Source organism: Megalops cyprinoides, chromosome 11 (genome assembly GCF_013368585.1).
Source record: "Megalops cyprinoides isolate fMegCyp1 chromosome 11, fMegCyp1.pri, whole genome shotgun sequence".
Lineage (NCBI taxonomy): Eukaryota > Metazoa > Chordata > Actinopteri > Elopiformes > Megalopidae > Megalops > Megalops cyprinoides.
Window position 1 is genome coordinate 3,368,225 of NC_050593.1, and position 17,844 is coordinate 3,386,068.

A 17,844-nucleotide genomic window follows, 5' to 3' on the forward strand; every position below is an offset into this window, starting at 1 on the left:
TGCAATAGACACACAACATTATATTAGGGCCACTAACATTTAAGTGAAAAGTAAATTATATTTTATTCGTCATTCTTTTCATTTGTTTGGTATAGCAGCAGCAGCAGCAACAACAACAATAATTCATTATATTTAACCGTTATGGAGTCTTTTTCTGGTTTAAATCACATCATCACAAGTTCAGTGCAAGTAAAGAAAAACCGTAAGAGTTTCTTCAAAGATGAGGACATTTACATTTTTGTAATCTACCACGCAAAGGTAACAAAAGTGAAACGCAAAAAGTCACAGCGGTTAAATCAAATCAGTTGTCCACATGCATACAACGTAAATGAAAAGTTTTGACAGTGGTTTCGATCTATTTGACTTTATTTGGGGGTTTCGTAGACGAGGTTTTTGCCTTGCCTTGCGCTTTTAAATTTAACGTAGGGGTCGCATTGGTTGCATTTTAAATTGCTTTTAAACTTAAGTCGAATTTGAAGATAGCATGAAAAAGCACATAACCAACAGCAATTGGGGTTTTCATGTCGAGGGTCAAAACGGCTTTTTATCATTCGTGTTTTTATCTTCGCAATTTCACCAAAACATTAGATGAGAAAAATCGCAGTCTTGCTAGCTTTTCCACAGTGTCCAGACGCATGGACCTATTTTTGGTCATGAAGACGGTATTAATGAACTAAAGTTCCTGGGCGGGCCCCTTTAGCGCAGCTGGATTAAAAACATCTGGATCCGCCCACACGGAATCTTAGCCAAACCCCAGAGTCCAAGCAACCCATGTTAGAGCGAATATAAGTTTAATAAATGTTAGTTTGTCAGTATCTATCATTCACATTTTCAAATAGGCTTGCAGGGAGAGACCGATCGACTGGTTTTGGACGTTTCGATCCGCTGTTGAATCTGTCAAGAGGATGGGGTGCTGGGTTTTCTCAGCAGCAACATTTGTTCTTCTATCTTTCTGTGAGTACCCGAGTGCCTTATGCCTTTACCCCCAACTCAGTGTCCATTGTTTCCACTGCTTGGTGAACCCGTGTCTGGAGGGACGGGAATTCCGCTTGTGATACAGAAACACAACGTTGTGTTCAATATGCTGAGATAGGAGATTCACAAAGTTCACAAAGTACCATAGGTGAGCATGCTTTCACATTGTTGGTTATATAGGGTACTTTGTGAACTCTTTTCTAAAATACATGATTGATTTACAGAGAGTAGTCAAAGTACACCATTATATGTTAAGTGCACTTTAATTGTATTTCTTTCTTCATTCGTTAGCTAAATGGCATTTAAAATTTCATAGCACAAAAAACGTAATGTCTTTAATAACGTAATAATAATGACTTGACATAGCCGACTTGACATAACATTTATAGCATTGACATAATTTATAGCAAGTTGTCAAGGATTAGCCTACATATTTTGTAACTAAGGTATTATATGACAATACAGTGTAAGACTGGCACTTAGACGTTACTTGCAATACTGTAAGATACTTAATAGTTTGAACAATGTTAAGTTTATCACGAATTAGACTTCTGTGCAATGCACGTCTCCTGTTTAGGAGTCTTCACAATGTATTGTCCCTCAAGAGAAAATAGCCGAATGTAAATACAGTTTCGAAGAATGACAGTGCACAGCCCTATATGATCATGTAATAATTCTAAGGCAGTGTTTGTGCATTTTGTGCAGCATGGTCGACAGTATTTCCTTGTGGCATGTGCTTTTTGAAGATTCTTTTTAGATCTTTATATACATTCGCTCTTAATTTCGTATTGCTTTTGAGAATAGTCTTGCAAAAATCAAACAGGCTAAGCACTGTTATCTGGCTGGTGGCTTGTGTTCGTGGGTTCTGTTCGAGTTAACCAAATACATTGTTCTTATTGGCACTGATACAACAATGTTTAAACAGTACGTTGTGAGGATCATTTGTTCTTTGTTTGTTCAGGCATTACGTCTGTTTTGAGTCATCAGAAACCAGAATCCAGTCTGTAGAAGCGTTATATTTGCACTAGTAGAGCGCAATCAGTTTTTAGACAAGATGGTTATAACTATCAGAACCGTGGATTCGTAACCATGTCAGCCTTTGTTAGTCCACCCTGAAAGGCACCCAGAACAAAGCTTTAATTCCTAAACCGTTTTATCGTTTGCACGCACTTTTTTGTGTCTTCTTCATAACTGGTATACTGTATTACCCAGCATGCAATGTAATTATCAGATTATTTCTCGCTTGGGAATTAAATGATTGGTAAGACTGTGTTGGATAGAAGAAGACTGTGTTGGTTTTTTATATTAAGGAAAGATATTAACATTTATCCTTTATAGTTGTCTTACTGTATCTCAATCAACTGTTCCTCGTATGGATGCAGTATATGGAGCAGTTTTTGAAAGAAAGAAGCATAACAATGGTTTATGAATACAAAAGCTGGAAGACCTGACATGTTTGTTATGAAACAGTGAAGTATTTAAGACTAAATTTTGCTGAGTATCAGTGTAAATGTTGCAAACAGATGTTCTTACTGTACATTTTGTTTATTTCAAGGTCTCCATGGCCTCAGAATAAGTTTTAAACCTTATTTGTAAGTCTGTTGTTGACACATATGAATCATGCATTATGATCCCACTAGCTATCCACATGTTGCAGATAAACAACATTACTGATGAACCAATTGGACCATCCATCTAAGCTGGCTTTTACCAGTGCTCATAGGCTTTGGCTTGTCTTTAAGTACATCATATTGTAAATATTTTTTTTTCCTGGGCACTGGGTGATGTTTGGACTTGGATTTAAGATCACATAAACAGTTCGGTCCCATAGGAAAATGAGCTGGAAGCAGATTTTTATTAGATGGATATTGAATGAGACCATTATCAAGAAGATCTCTAAAAACAACTAAACGAAAACTAACGAGATGTACTGTTCTTTTTCATTACAACCCATTTCTTGGCTTCTCTAAGTCGTAAATGAAAGCAATCAGGACTCAGCACAGAATTGTGAAGATCCTGCTATGTGACACCACATTGCTGTTTATCTGAGCATTTTAAGATAATGCAATCATGCACTGATAAAAGCAGTTGGAGTAGGTCATAACAAATCTTCCCTGTGCAATAACAAGGTAATTTGAAAAGCACAATTTCTGCCTTAAAAATAAAAGATGCATTAGCCTGGGACCACATCAAAATGTGACTGCCATCTGTGATGGAAAGTTCCAGTGTGAAACTAATCTTGGCAGTGCAAGTTGCCTTTGCCGCATGCTGGTGGAGGCACTTTTCAAAGGGGGACACCTAGGGTCCTTTCAATATGACTCTGAGGTTGAGATGCTGCACAGAACTGAAAAGCACTGCAAAGTAGAAGCCAGGCTTAAATGAGAAAGATTTTCTAATGCTTTCTCACCCGCAAACTCCACAGACACCCTGTCCACTCACTGTTAAAAACACAGAGCTCAGTAGCACATCAGTCTTTTTTTCCGTACAGAGTTTATGTACTGAATTTCCAAGAATGTGCATAAGTCATAATGAACATTTAGCTAAGTATAGCTGGAATTTTGTGTGATGGTGTGTAACCAGTTGGTTGATTATGAGCAATACCGTTTCCCAGAAGGGTTCTGTGCAATATGCCCCGTGATTTTTTTATGTTGTATCATTTCATGCATAAATCATTCGTCGTTGCATTATACCTCATACTGAACAGAGCCTTGATTGAGGGAAAGTTTCTTGACAAATAGCATGTATTGTATTTGTATTGTTATAGAAAGGAATACACCGCTACAGAAACATAAAGTGTTGTGTGGTAACAGCAAAGTAGTGTGGTGCTTTGCCGTGTATGATGGCAACAGTCCACACCGAGAGTATTGCAATGACTCAAATTTGGAACATTACACTGAACGCCTCCCCTTCTCCAAGCGATCAATTGGCAGTTGTTTAAGGATAATGACTCTGGTGTATTTGTCTTTCTGTTCCTGTGTAAAAGTTACTAGTACTTGAAGACAGGTAATGTAATAGGAGTGGACAGAGTGTGACAGAATCAGTGCAAATAATGGCTTATTGTGTGTCATGAGATAGTAGCCCCTTGCGCAGACAAGAGTGTAACTCCAAATAGCTCAGTCCAGGGCTTTTCCTCTGGCTGGTGTTTGCTTGTTTTACAGGGTAAAAGAAACGCCCCATGAGTAATGTAATAAATACACTGCCTTTTCTTTTTGCAGAGGAGGCTGTTTATCTTTGTGTCATGTATCATGATCCTCCATTCAGGCCTAAGCTCCGAATATGGCCTCCAAACAATAAAGAAAAATCCCAAACCACAACAAAAACCTTTATAGGGCTGTAACTGCATTCACTTTTAAGCAGGAATATGTTTTTTTTTATATGAGGTGGGACATGCTGCTGGCAGTGCTTGATAATTTCATTGTGATCTTATTTATTTAATCAGGAAATGCTTTCCTCTGGTGTTCCGTGGTGGCGGGGAACACTTCAATATGTCGCATTAATAGGGGCTGAAGTGGTCGACAGTATACCGCCTGCTGGCTGTCTGTGGTAACTGCGCTTGATAGGGCAACCACTGAAAAAAATAGTCATGAAATTCATTGATGAAAACTGACTGTGCAATTATGCCAGCGAGGGGATGGTAACTGTATTGATCAAAAGTAGAATATTACATGCATCTGTCTAAGAGTTCATCTCAGTTTACACATAATATGATGCTTCACAATGCGAACAGAAACCGTTGATCTTAAACTGGATTTATGTTACCTCACACATGTAATCAGATAACTGTACGTGCAACATGTTTATTTACTCTATATCAGTGGTTGCAAGCAGTCTGCACCTTGTTGGATTGTAAAAAATTGGTGGCAAAAAATTGGCAATGGTCTGTTCTTGCTAACCTTTTTGGGTAGAGAATGCACAGAAAATGAAATCGGTCACAAAGGGCCAATGCACTAATGATAAAACATATTGTGGTATCTAACAGCTACCTTTTGGCTTAAGCTTAATTAAAGTTTAATTGTGGTGCGTTTTCCCCAAACAATGGATGTGATTTAGACAGAAATGGCATTGAGAAATGTCTTGAGTCTTTTTTTTTTCATTTTTTTCCATTCCTGACTATCACAGCCTCAGCTATTATTTCAGTAATCACTCAAACACATGCACATGCGCGCACACACACACACACACACACACACACACACACACACACACACACACACACACACACACACGGACGAGCACAAACCTGCACACACAGATTCCTTGGCCTCATGATTGGAGCACCATGCACTAGCAATGAGAGGAAAGCTAGCTGAGTTGAAAAGCAAACAGATGCAAGCAAACATCTCAGGGCCTCTTGTGAGCATGTGGTTACTGGGGTGCCCTAAGGCTCAGAGGGGCAGGCCTTTAAATCTGGCTCGGGCAAAACTACTTCTGGCTTTAATTTATTCCTGGAGCCCTCACTGCTGAGTTTAATTACTGTGGGGGGAGGGGGAGTTCTCTGTCTCTCTCTCTCTCTCTCTCTCTCTTTCTCTCTTTTTTGCTTATCCAGCCTTTTAGCTTCCTTTCTTCTTTGTCCTTTTTTTCCTGGTGTATATTTTGATGTTGGGCATTGGCTAGCATCTGGAAGCCATTAGGGGAATGTGCACGCTGTTTCTTTGAATGTTTGCACAGCTTTGTTAGCTCACTGTGTTCTCTATGTGAAAGGCGTTCATCTGTGTTTAATCAGCAATTAGCATGTTGTGATGTGGCAGTTAGCGCAGCTGATCTGAGGACAGTGAGATATGAGGCGCCGCGAAAGGCGTGCTTTCTCAGTAACATCACTGTGGGCGCCTGTCAGACCACAGTCACTCTCCACCCTCCCCCTTCCACAGGCACACACATGCATGCACACACAGGAGTGCGCACACATATGCAACATGCACGCGCACACACACACACACACATTTAGAATACATTTTGTCACTTAGCAGATGATCCAGAACAACATTCAAGACGTGACTACATTGAATGTTACATTTACATCCAGCAGACACACATACAGACACACACACACACACACACACACACACACAAAACATTCACGGACACACAGGCAAACATACATGTAATATGCACACAAATATACACACATGCAAATACACACATATGCAGCACGCAGACACACATACAATATCTACATAAATACATGCACACACACATGCAAACACACACAGAAGCACCCACACGTGCACACAAATCCTCACACATACGATCACACACACACACCCACACCCACACACACATACACGCATGATCATACTTTGCAGTTATGATTATGATTGTCATTATCAGTACCATGACTATACAGTTATGATCATCATTTTCATCTTTACTCTGTTCTTAGCAATTAGAGATTGATTTTGAAGGGACATGATAGCATTGACAACCCTCAATTTTAGAATTAATATTGGCAATATAAGCAAAGCTTTCATTCCTTTCTCATGCTACTCATCTTCCTAAAGTATTGGCAACCTTTTCTGTTTCTGTTATATTGGATTTATATTGCAAACAAAGGCTAGCAAATGTTCTATTTAAGTTAAAAATGAGTATGCTTTAAATACAACATTAACTCAATAAATCAGCGGGTGTTATTCTGTATTGGCAGATTGCATGGGTATGACCAGCGCATTAAAATGTGGTGGACTGCAGTTTTCTTCTGAACTGCTCACACATTGAAACTGAAACAATGACAAACCCTGAAGCTATCAAAGCTACCCTTAATAGTTTTGCAAATCTATAATTACATTCTGGCTTTTTACACGTCAGTGGTACAGGAACTTGAAAACACTAACTGCAAATCTGAATCTGAGAGAAGAAGGGGTGGAGTTTCTGCCCTCAGTACCTGATCCTAGATCAAGATCAAAATGCTACACCGCTTGGGCTGGGGTTAGGACTGGAGGCGGACAAGTGCTTAGATATGTAGTCAAGGGCAGAAAGTAGACAGAGCATGGATCCACCCTGTAAAGGGATTTTTTTCACCAAGGTGCATTGCCACAGAAAGTATTGCTTGTGATATGGATGACAAGACATGGCCCTATAAATATCAGAGGCTGGAGTTCCAGCAGATTTACCATATTTATAATAGTTACAAATACTCTTCTTTTGCAAGTTATACTATTGCTAACGGTATTGCTACAGTATGTACACATTTTCTGTGACATTTAGAGAAAAAAATCTCCTCCAGAATAATACTGATATTGACACAATTGCAATGTAATTACAACTACACCAAATGTAATCATTTGGTAATGCATGATGAAAAACACTTTGATGTTTCATGTATATTTCCACTGTGACATGGTTATAATGTGATTTATTCATAATACCTGTGTTATTATCAAGCTGACATTTGATCTTCAGGCAGTTTACTCACTTCTTGTTAAAGGGCATGGGGAGTAACTTTGAGAAAGCATGCCCTCAGTGGAAAGACCTGGTTTCTGGAGGAAGGTTTGCATAGCGTTTGGTGAGCTAGGGGAATGTTTACCCTTTCTGTGTGTTATGGGAATGACAAGTCAGGAAAGGCAAACTGGCTGACCTACTTATCTGCTGTCCAAGACACTTCACAGCATTACCATAATCCAGACCAAAGGGCAATTCATCACCGTCCTCATTATCTAACAGTATTATGTCCATGGCCAAATGAATATCCCCCATTTGTCATGGTTAACTCTTTAACTCTTGGATCCATGTCTGAATGAACTTGATCTGAATTCATCCCCACCCTGACAATTTAGGCGGGCAGTCAGGTCACGAATGAGTGCTTAATTCCTCCCGAAGAGATCATACGGTCATATGGGGACCCTGGAGGGAGCTCACGTACTCTTAGGAGGATCCCAGTGTTATTGTGGTTTACTTACGGCCAAAATGCAATGCAAATGTCAGTGGTCAAGCTGCTTGAATAACGTTTTAGTGTATACACAAACCCACATTTGCAGAACATGGGTGACAGTGGATGAGGTAGGGGTCCCACTGTCCCTCCCTTACAAATTAAACCATGAGAGCACACTTTTCACAGGTAGAACACATGAGCTAATAATCTAAATCTAAAATGGAAAATTCACGCTTTATAAAAGTTAAATATTGAGGAACTCAAATAAGAGAGCAAATGAAAAGACTTTGCTTTGATTCCTGGGAAGTCCACATGAAGAACATGTGACCTGCAGGAATCATTTGGGGAGGATTTAAATGGGGGCAGCTGATGAGTTGTCAGATAGTGAAGGCAAAGAATTTACCTTATATTATTTCCATACTGAACTTGTTTTTGATTGTTTTGCATGACTAATTTGCATGCCAATTTAAATAAGGCGCACCCATTTTCAGCTGATTACTTGTTTCTGGGCTCAGTAGGTCTGTGTGGGTGCAATGAAATCATGTTGAAGTAAGAAATGCTACAAAGCTGTCTCCTATTTCATAGGTCTAATCAAGATTACTGAATGCAATCGAATCTCAGTTGTGTAATTAAAATGATTTCATGTGATAGTAACACTGCCACACTGAGACATGACTGAGTAAGAATGGATTAGCTGCAGATGAGCAATGCTTTCTGAAAGTGGGAATGACAGCACTCACAAGAAACATGACCATTACCTGTTTAAAGTGAGCAGTGTGCATGTGAATTTGACTAATCACTCATGTAACTGGCTGTTGTTGGTGGATTATTTTAATTGTAAATTGCTGCCAGCGATTGCCTAATTTCCTTCCCAGAGATCAATACCATGTGTTCTGTTCTGTTCTACTTAATGCTTTTCCTTGCTCTACAGACACTCAGCCATAGCCTTTTAATTCTGCTTTATTCTGTTTCATTCTTTTCTATTTACTTCTATCTTTTCAATTCAGTTCTATTATACCATCTAATAACACTGGACTCGTTTTACAGACACTAGGACATATACGTTTCATTCTATTCAGTTCTGTTCTATTCTATTCTGTAACAAGTGTGCTTGTTTTACAGACATCCAGGCCCTGCCATTTACCAATGTGTGTAAGTGGTGTGACTACTCAAGCCCAGTGTGCGAGGATGCCGTGTGCTACAGCAACTGTAACATCACTTCCTTCTGCACCCTCTCTGAGGAGATCTGCGTGGCCATGTGGTGGGTGCCATCCACACGCCCGAACCCACAAGCACACCACGACTCAACCACACCGCTGTCTGTCAAGCCCTTCCAGGGACACTCTCTGGATTATGATCCACACACCCCTTTACTAATGTCATGCAGACTTGCATGACATATGCAGCTAAAGCTTTAAGGTCAGTTATTATTTAAAAGGAAACTAGTGGGGGGTGGGGGGGGGTGTTAATTCCCCTCTATAGGACATTTCCCTTATAAAGGAAAGTTTGCTCTGATAAGCCACTGTGGACCATTGCTGGGAAAGTTAATCAAGCTGCCTGAACGGCCATTTTAAAGTACAGTATGCGGGCACTGAGGGCTGGCCAGCTGGCAACAGAGAGGGGCCACAGTGTGAAGCAAACAGGAAGCTGGCAGAAAGCCCTCCCCTTCCACACTAATAAGGAGCAAATGCTAAATGAAATTCAGAGCGCTTCAAAGGGAAGCTTTGCCCCTGTGCAAAGGGAACAGAACTTTCTCTTCTCCAGGGTCCATGTCCTATCTCAGTTTGATCTGTTGTTTGTTGAATAAATAGCAAAAGGGGTCTATTTATTTGCAGTATCCTAAGAAATACCAAATGTTGAAAGATCACTCATTCATTTGTCCCCGTTTTGAAAAGCAGTGCATGCTAGTTTTACTCCGGATTCTACTCTTAATTTTCTAATTAATCCCTAACCAATGTCACTCATTTTAGAATTAAATTGAGAAAAAAAAAGATTATAGGTCCTTACAGCTGTATATATGCCGTAATACTGTACAATTTCACTGCAGTATATTTTGGGAAATTCATCAGGGTAAACTTAAAACCCTAATGAAGTAATTGGACCAATTGAGCCAAAATATTTGGCTACAAGAAAGAGTGGGATACACGTCACTAATTGTCTGACAGTCGGATAGGCTCACACCTAAATGCTGGAAGTGTGGGCACCTGATTACTGAAACTAAACTGTGGGCGGACTGTGGGGAAAAATGACACAAACAGTAACGAGCCAAACTGGTACTCAGTTACGATCAGTTTAAAGACTAAACCCTGTATACACTCAAATGCGTGTTCTTAACTGCTGCCCTTAACAGGCCAGCCTTAAGCATGTAAGGCAGTTGGGCCCCCCTCCCCTTTGGATAAATGTTTGTATGTGTGTCTCACTGCACTCACAGTGGCTCCCCCAGGACTGCAGGCTAACCTCTGACCCCCCACAAATCATCCTGGCTCGAACATGACACTGATTACATTACTTCACTTTGTTGGTTCATTTAGCAGGGTGACGCGCTTGGCTTACCTTTTCACATGTTCTGACTTTAAAGAGCTGGAGATTTACTAAGGACACTAAGGAAACAAGGGCTGATTGCCTTGCTGAAGGTTACCATGGTGCCCTGTCTGGGAATTGAACCCGGGACCTGCGTTATTCAGTTTTTTTGCGCTGAAAGTGTTCCTGCTCAGTTTATGGCTCACTCTGAGTTATAATGCAGCCTTCCCCAGCTGTGTGTGACTGCTGACACGCACACTGCTGTCACAGCACTTATATTGCTGTCACAGTGCTTTTATTTTAAGCTCTTTTTACCCTTGTCGTCCCCTCCGCTCTGGCACTTGTATATGAAGTTGGTTGTGGTGCTCTGTCACACTGACACTGTTCCAGTTGTGCTATGAATGGTATCCACAGCTACACCACTGTTCATCCAGTCATATTACTTAACTATGGAAGGTATACATGGCAGCATTTATTTGCTGAACAGATGTGCTTATCTGAGAGATGTGCGGACAGGTGGAACCTTTCTGTTGCTCTAACAAATTCAAACCAGTGTGCCAGCAGAGTTGAGTGTAGGACTGCTGACATTACATTACATTATTGTCATTTAGTAGATGCTCCTATCTAGAGCAACTTACAATTTCATCCATTTATACAGCTGGACAGGAAATTTTGGGTTAGGTACCTTGCCCAAGGGTACAACAACAGTGCCCCAGCAGGGAATCCAACCAGTGACCTTTTGGTTAAAAGCCCTGCTCCTTACCTGCTTTATACAACGTCACCATTTCAGACATGCTGAGGAGGATCTTCTTTTGTAGGGCAGACTGGTATGCTCTGATCTTCATTTTGCCATGGGCATAAACATCTGGTGTATGACCAGGCGTCAATGTGTCCCTCAGGAAGCAGGACAATGACAGCGTGAGCGTGCGGACCCTGTGCCACCACCCAAAGCAGCCCCTGGAGAACATTGTGCTCTCCAACTACTCGTCCCCCGAGTGCGTGATGGCACGTCAGCCCTCAGAGGACAGCCTGCTCTTCGTCTGCGCCTGTGCAGCAGAGCAGGAGTGCAATGACAAGCTCATATTTGACAAGGGCTCCAATGGTAATGTACCCCCCCCCCCCCTCCCCCCCCAAGCGCCTGTTCCTGTCTCTCATGCATGTTACTGTAACAATCAAAAGTAAATTTCAGTCAAATGCATGTGCACACAGCAGTACATTGATGGAGTAAGAGGATTTCTGTTTTTGTGGCAATACCCAGGATGTAGACCACATGAATTACTGCACATAATATACAGTTGTATAGAATGCTGCTAGCTGATAAGCTCTAAAAACAGATGTGTGCATTATAATTATTTATGGCTTTATGATAAACCTCATTCAAAAAGGCACAGACAAAATGTGGCTTTTCTTAATCGTCTGAGACTAGCTCTTCTTGTTCATAAACTGACCTGACCCTAACCTGCCATTATTCATACACTTCCTTCAAGATTTCATGCTTTGCTATAAACAATTGGTTTTCAGTGACAGCTCAGCAGTGGAGCTCAAACTTTGACTGTCTTGACGTTGTCTCTCTAGTGGTCCTCATAGCATTTGGGGGACAAGCTAAAGCAATGTGAGCTCGATTTTCACGCTGGATGCTCCACTGCTATGCTCACAATAAAAACAGATACTTCCACAATATCTCTAGACTTGCCAGGCCTGCGTGTGTGAACATGCCTTAAGAAGCAAATGCATGGGCGGCCCATCAGGGTGTCATACATGCCAGTAGAGCATGCTGTGGTGTTCTCACTTGTGTGTGTCCCTGTCCACAGGCTTTGCAAAGCTCAGGAGCAAAGACGTCATCCCGGTGGTGGTCATCAGCCTGCTGCCACCGCTGCTGGTGGCCGTCATCGCCACCCTGGCCTTCTACCTGTACCGCACACGGAACCCTGGTAAGCAGTCCAAAGACTGGGCCCCCAGGCGCACCCACTACCAGTCCCTGGAGGCCCCTGAGGGCCGGGGGGCCGGAGGTGGGGGCCCCAGGGACTACTGCAGCAAGCTGGTGGCGGCTGGGGGTGACGATGGGGGCTCAGATGTGTCCTCTGCCCATGCAAACAGCCTAAACCACAACACAGAGCACCTGCCTATCCAGCTGGAGGCACTGGTGGGCAAGGGCCGCTTTGCTGAGGTGTGGCGGGCACGCCTCAACCACAGTGCTGCCGGTCAGTATGAGACAGTGGCTGTCAAGATCTTCCCAGCTGTGGAGTACGCCTCCTGGCGCAATGAGCGTGCCATCTTCTCTGATGCCAACCTACGGCATGAAAACGTGGTACAGTTCCTGACAGCAGAGGAGCGAGGGGGCGGGGCCGGGGCCGACAGCCAGCCGCAGCAGTACTGGCTTATCATGGCCTACCATGGCCTGGGGAACCTGCAGGACTTCCTGGCCAGCCATGTGCTGAGCTGGGCGGAGCTTCGTGCCATGGCCAGCTCAGTGGCCCGGGGGCTTGCCCACCTGCACAGTGACTACGCCCCCTGTGGGACTCCCAAGGTACCTGTGGCCCACCGTGACCTGAAGAGCAGCAACATTGTGGTGAAGAGCCGGAGCGAGTGCGCGCTCTGCGACTTCGGCCTGGCACTGCGGCTCGACCTCTCCCTCACCGTGGATGACTTCGCCAACAGTGGGCAGGTGGGGATGGCTCTGCCCGGCTTTGCTGCTGTCTGCATTAAGCTTGTTACTACAGGAGCATCACTGTATTTTCTCAGACAGTGTCCGAGGTCCTAACCACTGTGCGTGTGGCCGCCTTTTAGGTGGGCACAGCGCGCTACATGGCTCCGGAGGTCCTGGAGTCACGGGTAAATCTGGAGGACCTGGAGGCTTTCAAACAAATGGATGTTTACTCCATGGCCCTTGTGCTGTGGGAGATGGTCTCTCGCTGTGAGGTCATAGGGGGTAAGGAGCTACAAGCTGTGCTACACTCATTCATAAAGGAAGAGGTTTGATTCTCATTGATTGTGGTGGTAAGACATTCAAAGAAAATCCAAATCACAAATCACTGCCATTGGATTGCCTTCCAATGCTCTTGAGATAATTATATTCAGGAAGGTTTATAGTTAATCCATTGTGCTATAATGGAGCAGGGCTTCAACCGTGGCAGCTCCCATATCTTCGCAAAAGATTCACAAAGGATTTTTACACTTTTTTAAAGCAAAGTGTAATCTATAGCATTTTGGTCTCACAAAACATTTTTGCACTTTTTAAAAAAAAAAAAAAACAATGACACCACAATTTTAAAATGTATGTGACTAGTTTGTTCATTACATTTTCAAAAAAGTTACAGTAATTCAGTTTCAAGGTGTTCTTAATGCCTTTTGGTCTGAGCTGTAGTGTTCGTTTTTATCCAATTTCTGAATGCACGAGTACGCCCACCCCTCCTTTCTCTGCCAGACACTATTTGGTATGAGAGAGCACCAGGCCCAGCTAAACAGCAATCCTGCTTTTCTATTGCTGCAGAGGTGAAGAGCTATGAGCCGCCGTTTGGGTCCAAGGTGTGTGAACAGCCATGCGTGGAGAGCATGCGGGACCTGGTTCTGAGGGACCGCGGCCGGCCCGAAATCCCAGCCAGCTGGACCGTGCACCAGGTATGGCCCCCGCCGGTCACAGCACAGACAGCCAGTCTCAATGCTGCCATTCCATTGGCCGCTCTGATTGGTCAGTTAATCCTAGTCCACAAAGTTACTTTATAATGTAATAATATGAATTCTTAGATCTTTATTACAAGTGGGTACCTTTTTAACTAAAACGACCACTGAGCCTGTAATGACCACTTTGCTATACCTCTATTCATGGTCAGGGGTTGGGTAGAGTGCTCATGATGAGCATTAAAGACAGGAACCTGCATGTTCCCTAGTCTGTTATAGGTAGTTATCTAGTCAGTAATGTGTGGTTTGGTCTCCTTACTGTATAAATTCTCACTATATTTTTTCTATACCCTAAAAACATCTGTGCACAGTTATCAACAATTAACAATTATCTGTGATGTGTTTTTTTAGGAGAGAAGAATGAGCTAAGGCCGTTCCTACCTTACTGGAAACTTGTCCTTACTGGACAAAATTAGAATGTTCTCTTCTACCATAGGCAGTGCAGATAACCACCCATAACATTATCATCATTTAGAAGACAGTCTTATTCAGAGTAACTTACATAGGTTTCAATTTTCACGTTATCCATTTGTACAGCTGGATATTCTCTGGGAAAGTTTGGGGTAAATACTTTGCCCAAGGGTACAGCAGCAGTGCCCCAGTGGGGAATTGAAGCAGCAACCTTTTGGTCATGAGTCCTGCTCCTTACTTCTGTGCTACACTGCCACCAGTCAGGCTCACAAATGTCCTGAATGCACTGAGGTTTCCTGAGAGTCATTCCCTTTGAAAGTACTGGGGACACTGCAGGCCAGAGACAGCTGGGGAACCTGCTGTCTTCTGGAATTGCAGTCAGGCAGCCTGATCAGTCCCATGCGCTTGCGTTGGCATGTCACAACAGCAGCATGACCCTGCCTGGAGGAGGTTATGTTGAATGTGGGCTTTGATCGTAATGCAACCTATCGGGGTGAGGTTAAATTAAATTGGGGATTAGACAAAATCCAATTACTCAGATCAGAAGTTGAAGAACTGGACTGTTCAAAACCACATTACTGATGATCTTGAATTCAAATACAAACAAAGTAGACGCGCGCTTTCGAGTGTCTGGTCCTGATAAATGATTCAAGATGTTTATGACATTAACATTGATGTTGTGGCCACAGTATTGGGATTATGCTCTGGGTACATTTGATAACTATTATGCAATGTGAATGTATTGTGTTTATTAATACTAGTTGTTTATATATGCTGTGTTTTTTGGACTCTCATGTTCTCTCATGTGGTAAGCCACTAGGGGTTGATAACCTATAGATAATGAGGAGATGAAATAAGAGAGAGAAAAATAAAGAGGGATGCCGTTTCTTCTGCATATGGACCAGAATCAAGAAATGTACTCTGCAATCTACACCACTTCTCATGACTTGGTGTGGATACTGGGCTGAATGTAAAAAACACCACCAATGTGGGATCCAACGTTGAAAGCGATCAATCCAATGAGTAAGCTTGTCTTATGTCACGCAGCGGTGCTTCTCTCACTGCAGGGGATGAAGTTCCTGTGTGCCACCATCACAGAGTGCTGGGATCACGACCCTGAGGCGCGGCTCACAGCGCAGTGCGTGGTGGAGCGCTTCAACAGCTTGGACCAGGAGGAGGCACAGGAGCTTCTCGGCACTGTGGGAGAGCTGCAGGACCCCCCCGTCCCGCCAGCCCCAACCACCTCCTCCCCAGAACCCCCCAGCAACACCCCAGCCACAGCCCCAGCCCCCATCTCCGTCACCACCCCCACCCCCACTCCAATCCTCTCCTCCACTCTTTCAACAGAGGGTCTCGCTCCCAACCGGCTGGTGACTGACGTTTGAGGGGACCCCCCTCCAGCCACGTCTCTACCCTTTGAAAACCGCAGACTTTTTTTTTTTTTTTACCAGATTTCGTCAGGCTTGAATGGAGCTGGTCTCCGTTGCCTTGCCTTTTGTTGGAATGGATGTATGCTCCTCTGTGCCTTTTAAGAGATGGCTGCCCTCTGTGGGGAGAGCATGTAAACAAGTTTAGGAAATCGTGGCATGGCTGTCCCAACTGAAACTTGCAGTCTTCCAGTTTTGACAAACAAGGAATGGCCCCCTACAAAATACCATTGTATCTATAGTACATTACAAGTATGCATTAACCTGTTACCCTGGGGAAAAAAAAAACCAAAAAACAGATACATCATTCAAACAGCTATGGTTACTTATTCCCCTGTAAATACCTTAAATGTAATGCTCAGCAAATTTAACAGTATTATGTTAAGTTGCTGCATTGCTGTATTAATGTTACATTAATTCATTTTTTTTTGTCTTTCCCATAATTGGTCGGAAGTTGTTTTGTTATCTGCATCATATCCATATGTTCTCATTTGCCTAAGATGTTAGAACACTAAATATCTGAGTTCTCCATCACCTTGGCCAAGCCCAGCAACATTCCTCACAGATGTGTGGTCTTCTCCCTGGCCCCACATCTAAGAATACAATTTCACTCTGGGATGTAATGCGATTCTTTCTGGGCGCAAAATGAAAATGTAATGTTTGTCAAAGGAACCACAATGCACAAAACTGAGCATTTAGCAATGCAACAACGAATGTGCAATTAGGAGATGAAAGTGAATTGACGACATTATTGGTTCTTTTTTAAGTGACTGTAAAAAACTGATTTTTAACTGGATTAACTGGGAATACTTTAGTCATTTTTGTTACAAGAATTTTTTCACTGTGGAATTTCAACACTGACTCCAGTGTTTCCATTAAATTCATGAGCCAGGAAATGTCACCATTTGAAGCCTCAAACGTGTCTTTAGTCTATGTGCAGAAAACAAATGGCTCCCACGTTTATAACTCCACAGCAGCAATCAGGAGACTGCATGTCCATTTTGGCCTTGCATTTTCAACTCTTCTTTGGCTGTGAAAGATTTCTGTAAAGTATGATTTTGCAGTGCATTCTCAAAAGCTAGACTTTACCTTTGGAGAAACCCTTGTAGCATATCCCTGTTCTACTGCAAAAAATGTCAAGGCCTATATTAATGAGGACAATTGGATAACCTCAAAAAAGCCTTAACTCAGTAACTTGTCAAAGAATTCTCTCTATACTTGAGTCACAGACAGCACATCCTGAATTCTGCTTCCCAGACGATAGGGCTCTAAGAATGAAATCCACTTGTCTGGCACCAAATGAATGCCTGTCTTGTCTTTATAAAACAGCAGGTCATGACAACAAATGCACTTTTAATGTGTGCAAGTTCCAACTAAATTAATGAAGTTGTTTAGATGTTACATGTCAGTGTAATGAAATTTTACCCTCCTTTTCATCAGAGGAAGCACAAGATTGACTTTTGCTTTGACTTCATGTCACATGATTTGAAAGCTCAGGACCATTCACCAGACTACTTGCATTGTGCTGATTAGCCTCTGTAAAAGGTAGTTTTACCAGATAGCCAGATAAAGCAAGACATATTTCTTACACTGTTACAAGAATGGTGCATTAGATCATACTCACACTCACCGTATACATACTGTAGTACACATGGCAAACAGGCAATGCCCAGAGCTTGCTGGCTGAGCTTCTAAAGATGGCTCCTACTCAGTCTAGTCTAGTCTAGTCTTCTGTCCAAATGTCAAATCACTAAGATATGCGTCAGGAGGGTCCAAAGAAACAACTGGATTATGACATCATAAAACAAGCCCACAAAACTTTTCTTTCAAAGGGCACCTACAACCAAGAGGGAAGCGTTTGGTTAGACACACCATGCATTTATAAATCAGCGTTGTGAGGGCCTTGGACATAACCTACAGTTCACCAGTCAACTCCCGATTATCTGGGCTAAAGGTGGGGCTGCTTGG

The 17,844-nt window shown here is 42.6% G+C and overlaps 1 protein-coding gene across 1 annotated transcript; it reads left to right on the forward strand.

Moving 5' to 3' along the window:
• The first annotated feature begins 763 nt into the window (after positions 1 to 763).
• Positions 764 to 15,834, forward strand: tgfbr2l (transforming growth factor beta receptor-like). Its single transcript, XM_036540732.1, has 7 exons — positions 764 to 954; positions 8,963 to 9,101; positions 11,260 to 11,462; positions 12,172 to 13,025; positions 13,148 to 13,289; positions 13,851 to 13,978; positions 15,517 to 15,834. The coding sequence occupies exons 1-7, from the start codon at positions 906 to 908 to the stop codon at positions 15,832 to 15,834; spliced, it is 1,833 nt and encodes a 610-aa protein (XP_036396625.1). The 5' UTR covers positions 764 to 905.
• The last annotated feature ends 2,010 nt before the right edge of the window (positions 15,835 to 17,844 follow it).

Coding starts and splice junctions, on each gene's coding strand:
- tgfbr2l (XM_036540732.1), top strand. CDS start 906: ATGGGGTGCTGGGTTTTCTCAGCAGCAACATTTGTTCTTCTATCTTTC. Junction 9,102..11,259: donor GAGATCTGCGTGGCCATGTG/GTGGGTGCCATC, acceptor TGTGTCCCTCAG/GAAGCAGGACAATGACAGCG. Junction 13,026..13,147: donor ACTTCGCCAACAGTGGGCAG/GTGGGGATGGCT, acceptor GCCGCCTTTTAG/GTGGGCACAGCGCGCTACAT.